The following is a 19325-nucleotide window of genomic DNA, read 5'->3' as shown; positions in this document are numbered from 1 at the left end:
TTGTTTGTTTGTTTGTTTGTTTGTTTGTTTGTGTGAGTTCGGTGTTTGCTTTCTCTCGGCGGTGCTGCTAAAGGGTTCCCTGCAACATTCCTCATAGCTTCCAGAACATCAAAGCAAAAGTAGTGAGTTAAATGTGTGTGTGCAACTTTTTTGTTTTGTGTTTTTTTTTTGTTTTTTTGAAAAAAAAAAGGAAAGAAAAAAGTTATTTACAAAAAAAAACAAACAAAACAAAACAAAAAAAACAAAACAATTGAATTTCTTAATGTTCTTCCGCAAAAAATTTGGTGATCTTAAGCTGCGCTGGGGTGACCAGCCAGAGTTCCTCGCATGCATGCTTCTTCACGCATTCGGTGAATCTATACATATTATTATTTTACAGTTGACTCCTACGACGCGGCTTGTACAGAGGCTGAGGTAAAAAGGCGCGGGGAGGAGGAGAAACTGGTCGCCCGCTTTACCTCCTGTTGGGGAAGGGAAGGAGGACAGAGAGGGACAGACGAGTGGGAGGAATTAGCCTCCGAGCGTGTCCTGATAATCGATGCTCTCGTCGAACGCCAGCGCTGAAGAACAAAAAGTGGCCACTGCTTGATTTTCGCTTGAAAGCACAAAATGTAAAGTCTGAAATGTGAGCCAAAAATTCCAAAAGTTTCGTGGTCAAAATTAGAGTTATTTTTCAGGTATAAGATGATTAAAAGAAAATTGTCTGTGGCAGAGAAATGAAAGCGACTGGGGCTCAGTGGGTAGAGTAATCAACCTGGCTGTCAGAAATTCGGGTTACTTTTGATGTAAATGTTAAATAATAATAACAATCTTGTGTCAGAATTCACAATTTTTTCTCTTTTATCCTAGTTAAGGGATTAAAAAATTGAAAAATAAATCTGCTACAATGCAATTTAGATGTATTTAAAACATAAGAGAAACCCTACGTGGTGCATAGCTGTTCTAACATTGCAAACTTTAACAAGCATACAAATCTTGTATACTTGAAGTGTGCTGATGATGATCTGACTGCAGGTAGAATTCAGTGTAATAAAACTGGATTTCCAGTTTGGTAGCATGTGAGAAAACAACGAACTAGACATTTGTGTTGTTTGTGTGTTATTATTCTTGTGGCACCATATTTAAAACAGTGGTTGTTGTGATGGTAAAATCATTTACATTGAAAAAAATATATATATATATTTTTTTTTGTTGTTGTTTTATATACTCTAGCCATATACTGTTTATAACCTAATCCTTGCCTTACTCCATGGAAATAAATGGGAGGTCCTACCTGTTTGGGCTAAGGGCTAAGAAGGAGCTACAAGTGGTGAAATTGGATTTAGCCGCTAACAGCGTCTGATTTTTTTTTAGTGATCCTGTGACTGTAGGAGGTGCCGCTTCCTTCCGCACACACCAATAGTGCCCCATATGTTGTCTGCACAACTAACCAGATACAAAAAGGGAGAAAATAAACACATCTAACATTATGCTTCTACCTCAAGTGGAAGTGTCAGCATTTCTTTTTAGCTCCAATTTTATGCATTGTTATTCAGTAAAATCAAGCAAGACATACTGATTTCTTCTCATCTGTTTTTGAGCCCAAAAAAGAAGAAGAAGAAAAAAAAGACTCGTTTTTCCAATTTAACATGTCGCATTTTTTAACGATAATCAGTGTACCGCTTATTGTTGCCACTGATGGCGTCTGATGAGAAAATCCCAAATCGGCAGAACACGCCCGGAGCGATTATTACACTCTCAACGACGACATGTGGTATATTGCTATAAAGTCTGTGAGTTTTCCACATTCTACGTAGCTTAAAGAGAGACAAATCGGTGTGCGAACATTATGCAAAATGCCTCTATAAGTGAGTACATTTCAGTGTGGTGACTCCAAATGCACATTTGCACACATGCACACAAAAGCACCTTTAGAGATTAGAGAGGAAATGGTTCGATAGACAGCTTGATAGATATCGTTGACCGTACATAGAGATTGAGTCTTGATTTGCAAAGAAGTAGCTTAAAAACAAAAGTAAATTTTTTTTGTTGTATACAACTTTCTTAATGTTAGTTATTTTCTCACCCTGAAAGGTCTTTTTTTTTTTTATATTTTCCCCATGCAGTTTATGCCTTGTTACTTGTACCTCAAACGGTTTGATTAGGTGACTTGAGGCAAGTTTTATGGTGAACGAAGCACTATACATTGACTAATCTAAGCCAACCATGATGCTTAAACATGGTAAACATCTTTTTGATGTGGTACTTCTAGGTATTTAGGTGTGTAACTTTTTATGTACTCATGCATTTCTTCCAAACTGTGTGAGATATTTGAAGGCTTGTATCTAAACTTCAGTCAGGCTTTTTTATTTATTTATTTATTTTTTTTTTACTTTTTGCCCTTTTCTTTTTTCTTTAATCGGTACATGTGAAGCATGGAGGATTCTGTACAATCAGCGAGAGAAGAAGAGAAGCAGACTGTTAAGATGGCTTCACGTCGAATAATACTGTTACTGTAAACCTACTGCTACTTCTATTGAGCCAAAAAAAAAGTAAAAAAAAAAAAAAACGCTCCGTGGAAATGTGTCGACGGCAATTGGCAGGACAGGATGGAGGCTGAAACGTGTCGTAAAGACCGAGCACAGATGGATCCGCAAAAAAAAAAAGAAAAGAAAAAAAAAGAAAAAGAAAAAGAAAAAAAGGAGGAAAAGTTTGTCTGCAGAAATCTTACACGAGAGTCTCAGTACCGTCGGCTTTGGAGCGAAACACTCATCCGCAGAGTCTGCCATGTCCTCATGAATAAATTCATCCGCATCCAACATTTGTTTCGGCCTGCTGAGCGAGCTCGTCCGTTCAAATGTGCTCACAGTTGCTTCTCGTGTCGTGGCGGGTTTGTTTTTTTTGCTGCTAAAAGTGTGAACACGCTGCTACTCCAACCTGTCAGGCGACGACTTGAGTCCGGTTCCTCCAGTGGGCCTAATTGCATGCATAATACCTTTTGCTTGGCTCGCAACCCTCCTCAAAGAGATTATCCACAAAAATCTTTTCTAGATAAAACCTCGTCACCCTCCCCCCCTCCTCCCCCCCCCGCCTCACCCTAGTGAGCCAAAATTGTTCGCAGATTCCATGTTTCGTCCCGTTTTTCTTTGCTCCTCGTGCGCGGTTCTTGTGGTGTGAAGGATCATAAGGGTCAGGTGAGATCGGCGGCAGGCTGTGTGGATGGTTTGTTGTTGGATGGTGACGAGGTGGGTGAGGAGGAGAGGGCACCCCCCTCCCCCTCTCTCCGACGGGCCTATCAGATGGACACGGGGCAGCTGATCACCCTGTCCTCCAGCATGACGCTGACAACCAGGAAGACGAAGTACAGCATGAACATGATGAAGCCCAGGAGCTTGCTCATGCGCCACTTGCACGCAGCGATGGAGATGATGACGAAGAGGAGCATGAGGAAGAGGAGCACGATGGCGCAGAAGAGGCCGTTGGAGCTGACCTGCACCGGGATGAAGCCGCGGAACATGGACCACAGTAGCCAGGGAAACGGCAGTCTGCAAAGACACGAACGTGCTGTTGAGGAAACGGCTGCAATGAACGAACAAGTAGCATTCAAATCCCTTAATAAAATAGTTTTTAACGTAGTGACATAATTTTACACTGAAAAGCTTGTCAAATTTGTAAAAAAAAAAAAAAAAAAATTCAAATTATATAATGCAATGAAACTAAATTGATTTAATTTGACACATTTTGCATGACCAGAAAAAACAAATACACGTAGAGGCTGCTATGACCAGATGCAATCAAATTTCCAGAGTTGACATGGGGAGATAATGATTGTTTAAAAAAACGCAAAAATCTGATACGTTCAAATAAAACGACATCTTGGAGAGGATTGTGATCTTTTCACTTCGAGGGTTCGCACAACCAGAAGTTGAGCGCAGGCTTAAAAACGCTCAGATGTGACGTACCCAACAGTGATGTCGAAGATGTTGGAGCCCACAGAGCTGGATACGGCCATGTCGCCCAGCCCCTTGCGTGCCACGATGACACTGGTGATGAGGTCGGGGATAGAGGTTCCAGCTGCTAATATAGTCAGACCCATAATCTCCTCTGTAATCCCGATGGTCTCGCCAACCTGCAAAGAGAGAAATAAATAAATAAGAAAAAAATAAGCTTCGGGGTAAATACAACCTCATCTTTTGTTGCGGCTATTTTTAAATTCCTTGTGATGCTTCGGCGCTGCAAAACTCAGAGAGTCAGCTATGTTTTGAAAGAGACGGCCGTAACGATGTTTAATCAAATGTAAAGGATGTAGAAAAGGGGGGGGGGGGAGACAAAGAGTTTTGTTTACTAGAAAGGGATGATGCTTACTGAAAGGCATTTTTTTTTTTTTGTGTATCCGCACCGATACTTTCACATCAAATCTCATTGTACTGTGTGTACCTGGTGAGCCCACCACACCATTAGGTAGGAGAATCCCGCAATCCAGGAGATGGCCCCCAAGAATGTAACGGGGAAGAACTTTTTTGACGACTGAAAAGGAAAAAGAAAAAGAAAAGGTGGTAAAAATACAAAAAAAATCTTGTCTAAGAAGAGAGAAGAAGTTCTCTGAAAAAAGTTTCGGAAAGTCACCGTTTTCCTGACGTCGGGAAGAGTCAGCCACAGGGGGAGGACGATGGGTATGATAAAGAGGTAGGTGAAGCGCTTGCGGTTGGATTCGGGCCAGGACAGGCTCAGAGGCTGGTCCTCCTCTTCCTCATCTTCAGCCTGACAGCAGATGTCACAAGATGAAGAAGAAGTAGAAAAAAAAAATGAAACAGCTGTTATATTAAAATAAACTGAATGAAAACACCCATTACACACATTAAAACATGCTGCGTTTTTTGTTTGTTTGTTTGTTTGTTGTCAGTCTCAGGCTGTCTCGTATCGCTGCCGTGCCGGTGTCCACATAATTCAGTCCACCATTTGGAAATAATTAGCAGCTAAACACGAAGAAAATAACCTAATGGGCTGAGTCATGCTTTCTGCCTGTGCATTAAAGGGTGATGGAGAAACAAAAATCCACTACAGTCCTTCAGGTTGATAAAGAGTCTCATCAGAATGCATCTTCCCATAGCAACCGTCACAAAAGAGGAAGGCAGCAGCACGACGACGCGCAGAGGTCTGCAGGCCTTCGCTTACCTCTGACGGACAGCTCAGGATTCTCAAAGAAAGGTTCTGTGGAAAGGCTATTAACAGTTAACATCCCACCTGGAGAAGACACTCTATTGGCATTTTCATATAAATCCAAATAAGCTTGTCAGGGAGGTTGAAACTAATGACCGATCCAAACCGTTTTGTACATTTCCTACTTTTAGAACCTCTAACCTGTCACAAAGGTTGCATTGATCGGTTAATTACGGCGGAACACAACCAAATATCCCGTTCTGAAAACAGAACAAAAAAAGTGTGAGAAAAAGACCGCCTTGGTCCAACTGCGTGTCGGCCATATTGTGAATGACAACTTCTTGGAGCCCAATAGATCTTGGTCTTTCCAAGTAAAAGTGGCACTAAAATGTACATTTAACTTACTCTGATCATTTTTGTTTTGTTTTTATTGCAAAATAATTTATGTTTAATGTACCGTTAATGAGAGTAGCCAACACTGTGCCAAAGATAAACAATACGTCCAAATTGTTCTCATAGTGAGGTAAGGAAGTGTCAAAATCAATAATGAACAACTTAAACATCTTTAATATTTTTGCTTTTCACTATGGTTTGGTCACATTATGCAGTTACTCTGAAGAGAAACGCTTTGTGTGTTTTAGTTCGGTTTACACGTTCCAGTTTTACACTGGTGGATCATCAGTGGTGCATCTCCAAACTCTACTGCCCGTATAAATTATTTTCAGTTTGTGAGCAAACTGAAAATAATGCAATTTTAGAATGCAAAAATTGAATTGGATCCAATGCAAATTTAGAAAATTTAAAACACTGTTTGGACAAATCTGTGTGATATTTTTGAGTTTTCATTTGTTTTAGCACGGTGCAAGTTTGCATTGGTCTTGGCTCCTCTTGGACAAGCCACCGTCTTGAGCCTCCAACCAACTAATACGTCAGGAGAGGAATCTAGCGGCTTCTAACCTAGAACTTCTCTTCAACAATCCCCAATCTACCCCTGTAAGACGCACACACCTGATGACCGATTTGGGTGATTGCGCGGAGCTCAACGGGCTCTCTGTCAGCAGCGGGACTCATCAGCGTCGACTGCTGATGTCGGCCTTGCGGCCCCGACCCCCCTGGGGGGCTCTGACCGGACCCGCTGCCAGAATGCCAAGTAAGCCACAGAGAGTCGGTGATTACCGCGAAACATCCCCGCGGCTAAATCACATTTTCTATCAACTCACAGGCTCGCCTTGCCTCTGAAGCGAAGTGGTGCGGCCGCAGACACTTCTGGCAGCAGACATTTGTCTCTTCTCCTTCGAATCCAATTACAGGAGCTGATAACAGACCGCGGGAACGAGCGAAGAGCGCGTTCGCACGTGCATGTGTGGATGACCTAGAGCTTGTTCTTTGCCCTTGCGTGAAAGACGTTGGAGAGGCATAAAAAAACAACGGGAAGCGGGACGTACAGTGAGACACCTGCTGATAACAGCTGCTGCATCGTGGATTGTGATTACTTCAATAAATCCTTAACATTCTCAATTAGATCTGCTCTGCATACCATCAGAGCGAAGCAGCAATCTTTGAAAAAAAAAAAAAGAAAAAGGAAAAGGCTTTAGCACGATTCATGAATCATGTGACGCTGGTCCTGCTGTGACAGCTACAGCTGCTAAGCATCGCTCGGTAACCTTGGTAATCAGAGCTGCCTAACAAAAGGCAGCGCTCGCTTCTCTCCTGCTCTGCATCCACATCTCTACCTGTTCTCCATATCCAGATGGCTGCATTGTTGTCTGGATTGGATTTAATAAGACTTTAATAATCCCCAAAAGGGAATTTTATATTGCTGCATGGTAGATTATTTAGGAGGAGGAGATAAAAGACGGAAAATAACTGAAATACGTTGACCACAGACGCATCCATCTCAATTCCACCGGAATTGTTATGGACGTAAAGTGGAGGGTTTTTTTAGGGCAACTTTAATGCACCAATGTGGAAGATTTGGTCAGTTTTCAATAATATTCAGATTAAGCTCCAGGAACACTTGGAGTAAACAACAATTCATTCCTAATTTTTCTACTTATTCCTTATTTTGGCAGAGATGAAGATGGATGAAGTGAAATTTGACATTTAAACCATCTTGTTCTCTGTTTCATGGCATCTTTTATTTATTTATTTTTGTTCTTCTTCAGAAAGCTCCACCAGCTGCTCCCATGAGTAAGCTCCTTCATCGTCAGATGTAACAAAAACAATTAATTATTTTTCAGAACCTCACTAATTAGCTATTAAAAAATATAGAGAACTTTCTCATAAAATCTTAAGATAAAAAAAGGATAAAAGGCTGAACAAAAATCTACTTCTCCTAATAAATCTCCTTTTGAATAGTAAATAAATTGAAGATGGGTTTTTTATGCCATTTCTCTCCAGATGTATTGACACCTCTGCTCACCGTGAAAGAATGAGAGTTTACCAGCAAGGGTGTGAATAAGTGTGAGACTTTTGACTGGATCAAAAAACAAACAAACAAAAAAGAAAAAAAAACAACCAAACAAAAACAGAGCAAAAAAAAAGAAGGAATTAAAAAAATTTTTTTTTGAACTTATTCCGGTAGCTGACCAGGGGTGCTAATCAGCCACCTCTCTCGCAGGTTTCACAAATTTCATCTTGTACCTGTCACCTGTGATATATTCTTTGGATTTGCAGAGCAGCTTCTGCATGGATTCAGGTTCTAAACCGTAACTCTGCCTGTGTGTGTGATGTTGCTCAACATGCTTTGTGAGCTAAAGCGTCCCATGTTGCTGGTGCCCCCGACTCTAGCCTGGTTCTGAAATGCCAGCCCCTCGGGGGCCTTTCCAGCCTTGTGGTGCCTCAGTTGGTAACACTGCCAACTCTGCGCTTAAAGGGACTGACTTTTATCAGACACCACAGAGATGCAAGGGGTGGCCTGACATTTAGATAATGTTTTTTTTTTTTTTTCTTCTTCTTCTGGAGGTGAGCGTTTGCTCTTGGCACCTGGTGTTAGACCAACATTACTCGGGCTAAAATCGTTCAAAGAAAGTGCAAGTAAGCCATCAGACGTGACGCATTTGTTGATTCAGCTTGCAAGGCAACAAGAAACGGGCAGAATACAGTGACCTGTCTGCAGAACGCACATACTGTACTTATGTGGGATTAAAGTGAGAGATTTTTTTTATTTTTTATGTCAATTTATGTCAAAACAGATTTACTTCAACACCTTCAGTCATTTTCTCACAGCATTCATCAAGGCTTGGATGTTTTTTGTTGTTTTTACGCGTTTCATTTAGACATGAACTTCTCCTCATTTTCTTCAAAGGAAAAAGCAAATCTGGCATTAAATCCTGTCATGACACACGCTGCACGGACTTCTCTGAATCCCTTTTATGTGACGAGTCACAGGATGCTCAAACTTCTTTGCTTTGTGATCGAGACGGGTCGGAAATCCAAAACGTAGAACGAGATTTTGCTCTGAATCACACTCACTCTCGATCCCACTTATCGTCTTATATTGTCGGAAACATGTCATTTGTCTCTTAAGAGTTTTATTAAGAAACTGCACAACACGTCTGCCTCGGGTTTGAATTTGACCTTAACAATCCCCTTAATGCCTTGTTGCCAAGGCTTCGGAGGAGGAATGGAACAGCCAGTACGACGGGGCCTCTGGCGGCAACACGATGGCGTGAGCAATTTCCAGTAACTTCCTGGGTGACACAGACGGGTGCACTGTGGGACGGAGGTCTAAAAATAGCAGCATGTAAGAATTAGGCGTGCCAATAAGCATCCAGGTCTATCAAAGTTAGTGAGTCACCGCCTGAGAAATGCTCTTGTATATGCACACAAATAAGGAGTCTTCACCGCTGCGGTCCTGAAGGGATCGTTTTTATGGAATCACATCAGAGGCTTTTATGTGATTCGGGAAAGATGAGGGATTGTTTTCTCTTTAACACAAGCAGATATTTTTCTACAGCTAGAGGGCTGTTTCTTTCTGTCTTTCTTTTTTTTTCTACTATTTTTAACCCAAAGCATTACTGGAGAATGTGAATATAACTTGCAGTGCAGTGGATCGATACAGACATGACCGTATTTTGTACTCCGATATCCTTCAGTGCGACTCCCACACCAGTTTGGCATTTTTAGTCTCCAGCACTTGCACAGGAATAGAAAACGGTCTCCCAAACCAGCACAGCAGCAACGTTTCATGCAAAGAACGATAATGTTTTACACTTCAAGCTGAAACAATTCAAGGGAGGATAATTAAACTGTATAATTTTACCTGGGTATGACTGAAACCAGTTTATGTAAAGCTGCTAATCAGTTTACATGCTTTAAAAATACTCTGAAACACCAGGCCATCTTACTGAAGTAGAAAGAATATTAACATAGTGAGTTATAATTCACAATTGAGGTAAAATGATTGATTTTCTAGACAACAGTTGATGAGAGTTACATAAGACTGTAATTGTAGTAAATACCAAGAGTACGAAGCAGATCCTGCTTAGCCGTACCAATGACCCCTTTATAGTTGGAATACTTTAATATGACATAACTCGGAATCCAATTTTTAAAGTTGTTTTCAACTACAGTTTATCTTGCTTACATTCCTGTTTTTGTCCTCAATCGTTCTGGAGAAGAATATAGGAGGGTTAACAGTTAGCAGTATAGGCCAGGGGATTTTTGTCCCAGTGAGTATTGGTGTTTCTATGTCTTTTTATTTTTTCTTCAACATCTTGTCATCTAAAAGAAAAAAAAAAAAAGACAGTGGTGCATATTAACCAAGCTGTCTGCTTATCTGCCCACTTCTTAGACTGCGAACAAATAAAAAGCCTAAATTCTTCCTGTTTCTGGGAAAGAAATCCATCGAGATTATTAATTTCTTTGGTAACACTTTATTTGAAGGGGGGTGAATAAGACTGTCATGACACTGTCATAAACATGTCATAACACCTGTCATGGACATGAATAAGCCTTCATGAATATTTATGACTGTTGTCATAAAGCGTCATTCGGTAAATTATGACACTTTTAATACAAAGTTGACATTATTCAAAATGTCTTTGTTATGACAACTTGACATTAACCAAGAAATCATTACTGATATAAATTTGTTATAAAAGTATTACTGATTGCACTTTAAAAATTAGGTAACTTTATGTTATTAAAGGTAAAGTTTAAACAGTAATGATTTCTTGGTTAATGTTATAAAATAAAGTGTTACCATTTCTTTTACAAAGGTGTCAATGTACAGAAAGTGTTCATCTGGGCTCTTATGGAAATAAGTTATTTTGACCAAAATTCAGTCAAGCTATAACAGATTCAACAGAAAATGCAACCGACATTAAAATGTGTTATGGATGAAGTCTGCAGTAAGAAATCACTGAAAACAGGTGTGCTGTGGTGGCGCAGGGGTTAACCACAACCCATGTATGGAGGCCTTACTCCTCGATGCAGCTGTCACAGGTTCGATTCCTGGCCTGGTGACCTTTGCTGCGTGTCTTTCCCCATCGCTCATTACCAACTTTCCTGTCAATTAACTATCAAATAAAGGCCACTAGAGCCAATAAAACCTTTAAACAGAAATAATTGAAAATGTTCGTAGCTTATCTGGTGCATAGCAAGTTTTTTCATAACATTGAAGTGTTTTTTAAACGTGGCTCTAAAGCCAAGCCGCCCTGCATGTTTTAGATGCAATCACTTGAATCAGGTGAGTTAAACCTAGTAAAAAAAAAAATCTATCTATTTTAACTCATCAACATGGGTGCCAGGCTAAAACATTTTTGCTGCACGAAATGTAGTCTAAAACAGTATCAGAAAAACGAGGAGCCTGTGTTTAAGATGAGTTTAGTAGATATTGACTACAACGAACACAGATATGCTATCAGTTTTGCACTTACATGACAAAACGATCGCAGGCGAGAGCAGAGAGATGGCCAAAATCTTTCTTTTAAGATTTGCTCAGTTGGAAAACCATTAATTTGACAAAACAAAAAAAAAAACAACAAAAAAAAACAATTACTTCTTGGTAAACATGTCATGACTTCCAAACACGGAGGAAGGAGCAGAAAGCCGAAGTTGTTTTCTATACGTCGCCAGAAGAGGAAATGCAGCTATCTATTGTAGCTACACAAGCACACCCACTAGATATTATCAAGCGCACCCGGTGCAACGCCGTCATTCTATTGGCTGTGACGGTTGCTAAGCGACGGTGCAGGAGAGAGTAGAAAAGAATTTGCAAAGGAGTGGAGAATTTTGCGAGCGCAGAATTTGATTCGCGCAGAGAGAGGAAGTCTGCGTGCGAGGAGAAAATTGAAAGAGCGTAAAAGTTTTGAGTCCAAGCATTGCAAGTTTCGAGAGCAGAGAGATGAAATCCTGCTCTCCAGTTTAAAATGTAAGCTCTCAGCTTATGGCAGTAAAATTCCCCCACCCCCTCATGGATTTGTGGCATGATCTTTTGATGTTATTATCTGGAACTCCAATATATTTTATTATTATTTTCTGCTTGGTGCCAGAAACATGAATAAGTCAATCCAGGCGACTGAGATTTCACCAAGTTTGAAAATGCCTTGTGGTTTAGCTCATGTTCCCAGTTACTGATATAAAGGGAGAGATTCCAACACATCTGTTGTCTGTTCTCTTCGAAAACATGTGACTTTGAATCGCTGCCCATCTGTGCCAGGACCGTCTGCTCGCTCGGCGGGCCGCCACGTCCCGCCGCCATTTTTAATGCCAGCACAACCTGCTGAAGGTTCGGTGCCGCGTGTGGCCGCTCGTCAAAGGGGTCTCGCCTGGAGCACCCAGCGGTGGCGAGCCGCAGGTGAGCGAGGACTCTGTGGGAAGAGGCGGGGTCGTCGGCAGGTCCGGCCACAATTGGAGGGGTGCATGCTGGGAAATTATCAGCTGCGGTGGCCTGTGCCGTAATCTGCGCCACCTTTTCACACTCGCAGAGGAACAAAGGAGCAAATCAAAGGCATAAACTATTCATAAATGTCTCCCTAACTGCGAAATGGTCTCACTGATCCGGTCTAAACGTTGCTGGTTTGCGTTTTAATGGTTTCTTACCGTCTCTCCCTCTTGCCCTGCTGTTCCGTTCATAGGTGGGGTCACCTCCACTTCCACGCTGGAGCTGTTTGGAAGATTCTTTTCTACAGAAACACACGTGGACAATCAATGATTGAGTTCTTCGGAAGAATAGAAGCTCACACTAATGGATGAAACAATGTTATGTTGTTTTTCCTAACTTTTCACCTGTTCATTAGAAGTATTAGGGTTTGATGTTGTTCACAGCTGCTAATTTAAATGTACAACTTTCTTTTCTATTCAACCGTCAAAAACCCTGATATTCTAAACTGGTATAACATTTACCATTGACAGAAAATAACAGCCACAATCCCTGCCAAAATAAAAAAATGTATCTTGAAGGTTTCTCATCACCTCTGACCTCTCTAAGTAAACACGTGGCTTCAGTGTGCAAAAGCTTCACATTAGAGAGAAAGGTTCTTTCTGCAGATTCTGATTTCCAATTTCTATAACACCTTGAGCTGCACATATCAAATGCCCCGCTTGAAATTTGTAACAGAAATAGCTCAAAAAATAAAATAAAATAAAATAAACGTGGAAACTTAAATGGAAATCAACAAGCACAGACTTGGGTCCAGTCAAGACTGCGTGTGCCGACAGGCGTGAGCATGACTGCCGCTGCCTTCATTCCTCCTGCCTTGGCTCACAGGACTCCATTTCACTGGAGGCCGGACTTGTTTAACAACCCTCGCTGAAATACAGAAAGCCTAAAGCCATGTAATCAGATGATAAAACTGTAATTGCTGTGGAAATTGCTTTAATCCAACTGTGGTTGTGACACAATTAGGATGAGTCTCAGATAGATAATGTGACTTAATATGACAATATCCCAACACATGACCTCAACCGCCCCCCTCTCTCTCCACCCTCCCGACGTTTGGATTGTGATTTTGCCAATCAAAATGAGATACGAAGGAACTGTTGCTGCATTATGCACACCGCGTTACCAGGCGATACTTTTGAGATTGAACTTAACAAATCAGAGTCCTGACACTGCTCTTATGACCAGCAGTGTTGCATGTTGAATAAGAGGATAATATGTTAATGCAGCGCTGTTAGCATACATTTATGTTTTTGATGTCGCTTTGATTCTCCTGCTCCGTCAACAGCGAAGCCATGAAAGCGCCTCCGTCGGCCTGTGTTTATTTATTTTTTATTCTTTGGTTCGGTGCGCTTTGAGGGGTGGGGGGTGGGGAAATAAAGCACACCCCGAATTACTCTTGGCAGTGAGTGTGATTGATTTAAACACTGCTTGAAGACAACACTCGCGATCAATTTGGCTGTCCTTGGTAATGTCATGGTTGTTTAACGTCGGCTGTGATCTCATTAATCATTTCAGTGGGGAAAACTTAGCAAAGGTTTTATAAAGTCGGGAGAAGTTTCAGCACATTTTTGTAAAAGGTAGAGTAAGCTAATAATAAACTAGCATCTGTAGAGCTATTTCCTTGACAAAATGTCTCACAATAACAGACCAAAAATAAAAATGCATTAGTAGATATTTTGAAAGCATTATCAAGGTTCATTGAGGCCCAGCACTTTTGATTATATCTGGAGGGGGGTTGAGGGTGCAAATTATGAAATGCCAAAAGCTGGAATGTTCTCATTCTTTTCATCTGAATAAATGTGGAAAGATGGAAATTTGTTCACCAACAGGAAGCACCAGGAATACCAATGGGGTGACCATGACTTTGACACACTGGATTATATTTGAACGTGTCTCGATTGTGGCAAGTTTGGAAAATCTAATTTCATTGTGCGAGCAATCGCAACCCTTTAATAATTGGCATCCTGACCCTCTTACAAAAATATTACTGCCACTGGTAGCCTTTCTGTAAAATGACATTTGGTGACCTTGATTAAATCTGCACAGTTATATGGTACATTTCATAGGAGGTTCCTTCACTTCTGCCATCAGTTATTTTCCAGCTGAAATGAATCCATGAGCGTGCCATCCAGCGTAATGAATACAAATGTGCACTGTTCTGTGGGTGTCCGCCGACAGGGGTGGTCAAAAGCAAAAAAAAAAAAAAAAAATCTTACATTTATTTCAACAGGCACACTATGGACACCAAAACTCTGAAGCCTGTTGTTTATTTTCAAATTGAGATTTATTTAAAAAAAATGATTTTCTTCATTCTCCGACTGTCTGAACAATATTAAGATCATTACCATTGTTTTCTTCAAAAGGTATAAAGGTATAGAAGTCATATTAAGCATTCATATTAAGCATGTCGTCTAAAAAAAACACTCACAACCCCTAACAACCACCTACTGCCCAATTTGGAGGTGTGTGTACTAACTACACCTGCTGCGGTTGCCAGACTAGGAGCCCTATTTACGTGGGCGCCTGCATGTATGCGTCACCTTGCGAACGGGCCCAGTATTTGTTACTGTGGAGATTGTGGATTGTTGGTTGCAGACATTTGGTGAGATCCGTTGACTTTGCAGCCAGAGAACAGGCGAACTGGGATGTGCACACCAGCTGTCCCACAAAAAGCTTTACAATAATTAATTGGAGAGCGACAGCCCTGGTGTGGACATGATGGGGTTTCCATCTTGCAGCATGACCAGTCCTGATTTTAATTCTCTGATTAACAATCTGCACTACTCGAACTTTCACATATATCAGGAGTAATAGGAACTGAATTACATTTTTAATGCGCCCCGGAAAACATCTTCATGACCCTGCAATCACAGTCCATGTAGCGGCTGATTTTTAATCCTTTAGTGTGGTCTGAGTTTGTTTTAAAGGTCACACTTAAAAAAAAAGAGAGCAGGTGACCCATCTTAACCACAGGTCACAAGTACTCAAATTAAGGTTCTCCAAATTAGGTAAAGAAAGTAAGTTAGAGAAATTTCAACCAGTTACTTGTAACCTATTAGCACAAATACTTTTAGGTTGCTGCATTCTCTTTTTTTCGGCGCGTAAAAGTCACTTTAAGGCAAGAAACACCAGAGGTATTTTGAAGAAATACCTCATCTAAACTTTTTAAATTCCGACCTACAAAAGCAACAGTGGGTTGACTTCAACAATTGGCTTAATATACCAGCAAGCAGGTGCGATTCAGGCACAATAAACTCTGTAAATGTGGACTGGGTACAGCTAGTTCCAGCTTCTCGTTTGCTCGCTTTACTCCTGGGAGCTCCAAATCACCGAGTGACATTCTCAGAAGGATGGCGAGTTCATGAGTGTTCTCACAACGGCCAAGGTTTTTACCTGCACGGCTTGCTACTCCGTTGGCTTTCTCGCTGTCCTCCACTTGGCATTTCTTTTTAGCGATCTTGTGAAGGATAGACGCCTTCTCGCGAAATTTACCTGCATGCACAAACACAGAAGAGGAGACTTGCTGAGATTAAATTCAAAGCAGCGCATCTCCAAACGTGCTCAGTTTCGCTCCTTCGTCGTCAACTTTGACCTGTTGCAGGCCACATTGTAGGAAGCACGGGACAAACAGGGAAGCAGTGCTATTGTGTTGTTCGAACAATATGGCGTCAGTATGAGGCGGAGTATCAAATATGGTCGACATTTGCAACGTCTTGTTCCTAGATGGAGGCCGAGAGAGAAATCTGTCTTCTGGAGGTCAGACTCATTTAGTCCTTATCAGCTTTAGGAAAGAGGAAACAAAGCAAAGTTCTTCAAAAAAAAAAAAAAAAAAAACAACATCAACATGGAGATCCTGTTTCATTCCCAACAGAAACAGAAAGCAGAACACACTCCAGACACCCTAAAAAAAAAAAAACCTGAGTGGAATCAAAATTTGTGGAGCATGTTTCTGACAACAAATTTAATTTTTATGGTTGTGTGCTTAGCAAGAGAAGAACGTTTTTGAGTAAGCAAATCTACAAGTAAATATTCACGCGCATTCATGCAGACGTCTAGCTGGATATCTGCATATCAGACCCCGCGTGTCTGTTCTCCCCACGCTTGATTTCCACCACTGAAATCGATGCAAAAGATTTTTTTTATTTTTCATTTATTTTATTTCAGACAGCACGGCTGATTTGTCAGTGCTCGACACGGTAAGGCGTCAATATGTACTCCACCCAGCCATGTCGACACTGTCTGTGACCTTCAGGCAAAATCATTAATAACCCCAAGTTGGCTGGCTGCTCCTCTGCTCCCGTTTCCTCTCTCTCACTCCTCGTCTCTGCATCGCTTCTCTTCCTCTTCGCTCATCCATCTTTCTCTCACCTCGTCTTTCCGTTGTTTGGCAAAGCACGACCCCACCCCACACCCCACCTCCCCGTGCCAAAACGGCAACACGAACACACACGGCACGCGCCACATTTTCACAAGACGGCGTCACATGTTCGAAAGCCCAGACGTCACTCACCTCAGGCGGTTATTCTCAGTTGCTTTTTGTGTTTGACAGCGAGTGTGAATTTGTGTAAAATGTGGGTGAGAAATCGTCGACGAGTCGTGCTTTCGGCCAGGAAACACTCGAAGAACCCAACCAAATTTATGATCAGTGGACTAATTTTAATCTGAGCAAATTCAAAATGCAATTTTCAAGAGATGATTGTCCAAACCAATCTGACTGCTTGGGAGAAAGAAAGAAAAAAAAAAGCCTCCAAATCTAAAAACTTACTGTGCCATCCTTGGCTGAGGCAAACACCGTCAGAAGTTGCACAGGAGTTTTTGACCTCTTCTTTGCATAATTGTTTGGAAATCAGTGAAATTGGATGGTTTCTGAAGCATTAATGGCATGACACAGCATATATGTCAGAGTCCAATTCAGAGTTTGCTTAGGTAACATAATAATAATAATAATAATAATAAAAAAAACTATGTTTTGTGCAAAAGTCTTATGACTGTGTTAAACTTTGGTTTTAAAGGTTAATAACTGTCTGAACTTGGGGTTTATGTCACACCTTTATTTGAATTATTCTGCGTATGATATAAACTTCTCTGGAAGGCCCACTTTTCAGGTCAACTGTCCAAGTTTATATCTGGAGCTGCAAGTTTCAAACAGACGTCCAATCTCACAGCAGCCTGTTGACAAGCTACTTTTTTTTTATAGCTTGTCTTAAAAATATTATTGAATTAAAATTTTCCTTGGGTATAAAAAATATATATTTGGAAACTGACTCTTTGTTTCATCTCATCTTGCTCAAGATTTCTAATAAACCCGACTGAGACCTTTTCATCTTAACAGTGATTGGATAAATGAAATGTTTGCCCAGCACCTGCCCAAAACCTTCAAAGAATTTATATTTCTGAGGCGTTCAGAGGTGATTCGTTGTTTGCTTCTCAACATTGTTCTGCAGGTTAACCCAAGTACATGTGAACTTAAAATTCACATGCTAAACAGCAGGACCCCTGGTTATTAAGCACTGGTTCTACCACCACCATGTGTGAAGGTATGCTGCTGCTTTCAAAACTTTTTTTTCCCCATTTATGCCAGTAATGGGTGACACACCTTCCAAAGAGTTCATCAATATGTTTGTTGGAAGTAGCAGTGGTTTTTGTCTTGGAACTCTCCCGCAGTGCTTAATAGCAACTTTAGCTAATGCTAATGTGCTAACACAGCCATCTTTTAAATGTCCTGTTGAGTGAATATGAAGAGCACGTCTGTAAAGTAGATCACTGAGGGTCTATCCAAGGAGAAAGTGCAATAAATTCATCATCCAGCTAGTATCTTTTTATTTCACTTGTGTTATGGAATCATAGACCATTTAGCAATTTAGCATTTGGCATAGATGGTTTAGCTCTATGCTAAACCATCTATGCCAAACGTATAGATGGCATAGATGAGAAAATTAAATATGGAAGAAGGTTTATGCTTTTAACGATGTTGCAAATATATGAAGGAGATGTTCTCACAGGCCAACAGGACTAGCTTTGATAACTTCAGCAAAGAGTAAAGAAAAAAAAACTTCAAAGACTTGCTTCAGTGTGTTTTTTTTTTTATATATATTAATCAATTCTGCAAGAACTATTTTCTCTTTGCCAAAACCACATATAATTTGTGGAATATTTAAGAGTCTTTGAGAATAACCAAGCCCATTAACTTCCCTGCCTGCCTGGCTCTGACACAGCCGCTCCGTTTCCCTGTCAGCTCCACTCGTTACGTAAGCGGCGGGCGGATGAGTCACTCCGGTTTGCCAAATTCAGCAACGTACGTCTCAGGTGTGCGCACCCGCTGCTGGTGTAAGTGAAACCTCCAAGCGGGCGCTGAGGCGTGGATGATGTATTTCTCAGCAACGCAGATGGGTTACAGAAACAAAGAAACCGAGCGAGAGCGATGGAGGGGGGAAAAAAAGAAGAAGAAGAAAAAAGATCTTTTTGTTTCTTGAAGTCTGAACATGAATGTGCATGTGTGCGCTTCACGTTTTTAGCAGCCTGCGAAACAGATTATTTTAGTACATTCACAGAGTTAAATCACGGTTCCTTGCAAAAGTATTCACAACCTTGGATATTTTCCACATTTTTTATTTTTATTTTTTACAGTTGCAACTACAAACTTTAATTCATTTTATTATACTTTTGTTTGACCAACGGAAAGTATTGCAGAATCACAAAATAAATAATTATGGCTATTTTTTTTTTTTTTTGACATTTTATGATAAAATATAAAATCTCATTTTTTTAATTCAGCCCCATTATTCTGTTAGTCCTAAATGAAATCCAACACAATCAATTCAATTGAGACATTACTTCATTATTAATATTACAGTGCACCTGTGTGTAATTCAATTTTAGTACAAATTTAGCTCTTCTGTGAAGACCTGGGGAGGTTTGTTAGCGTGAGCAAACAGTATAACGGAGGAACACTGCAGAGAAGTCAGGGAAAATGTAGAGAAATCTGAAGCAGAGCTAAATTAGATTACTGTCCTAAACTGAGAGGCTGAATTAATCAGGGATACCAAGAGAGGTAGAGTAACTCTGGAGGCCGCAGCTCTTGGACAATTCTGACAAAATGACTGTTTGTCCTGTACAGCACAAATCTATGAAGAGATGGCTAAAAGAAAACTATTGAAAGTCTAAAAATTGGCCACAAAACATCCAGGGCACATTCGTCAAACTCAGCCTGCCATCGCTTTTACAGATTTTATCTGTATACTGCCAAATTTAATCAATGTGAAAATATCTCTAGCATTACTTAAAGTCAAAAATTCAC

General features: G+C 40.7%; 1 protein-coding gene across 6 annotated transcripts in view; it reads right to left on the bottom strand.

Annotated features, from left to right (window-relative positions):
* Window positions 1–1222: 1222 nt before the first annotated feature.
* Window positions 1223–19325, bottom strand: part of slc24a2 (solute carrier family 24 member 2) — a 57231-nt gene continuing 39128 nt past the window's right edge. For all 6 annotated transcript variants that reach the window (XM_016675228.1, XM_016675230.1, XM_016675231.1 and 3 more), the window contains 6 exons: window positions 15422–15520; window positions 12187–12269; window positions 4606–4740; window positions 4417–4506; window positions 3942–4108; window positions 1223–3524 (listed from right to left, as the gene is read on the bottom strand). In XM_016675228.1, the coding sequence (XP_016530714.1) occupies window positions 3275–3524; window positions 3942–4108; window positions 4417–4506; window positions 4606–4740; window positions 12187–12269; window positions 15422–15520 (824 nt within the window). In that variant the 3' untranslated portion in view covers window positions 1223–3274. The remainder of the gene's footprint in view (window positions 3525–3941; window positions 4109–4416; window positions 4507–4605; window positions 4741–12186; window positions 12270–15421; window positions 15521–19325) is intronic.

Source organism: Poecilia formosa, unplaced genomic scaffold (assembly GCF_000485575.1).
Source record: "Poecilia formosa unplaced genomic scaffold, Poecilia_formosa-5.1.2 Scaffold111, whole genome shotgun sequence".
Lineage (NCBI taxonomy): Eukaryota > Metazoa > Chordata > Actinopteri > Cyprinodontiformes > Poeciliidae > Poecilia > Poecilia formosa.
Note: the sequence above shows the minus strand (reverse complement) of the source record. Positions and strands in the feature narration are given on the sequence as shown.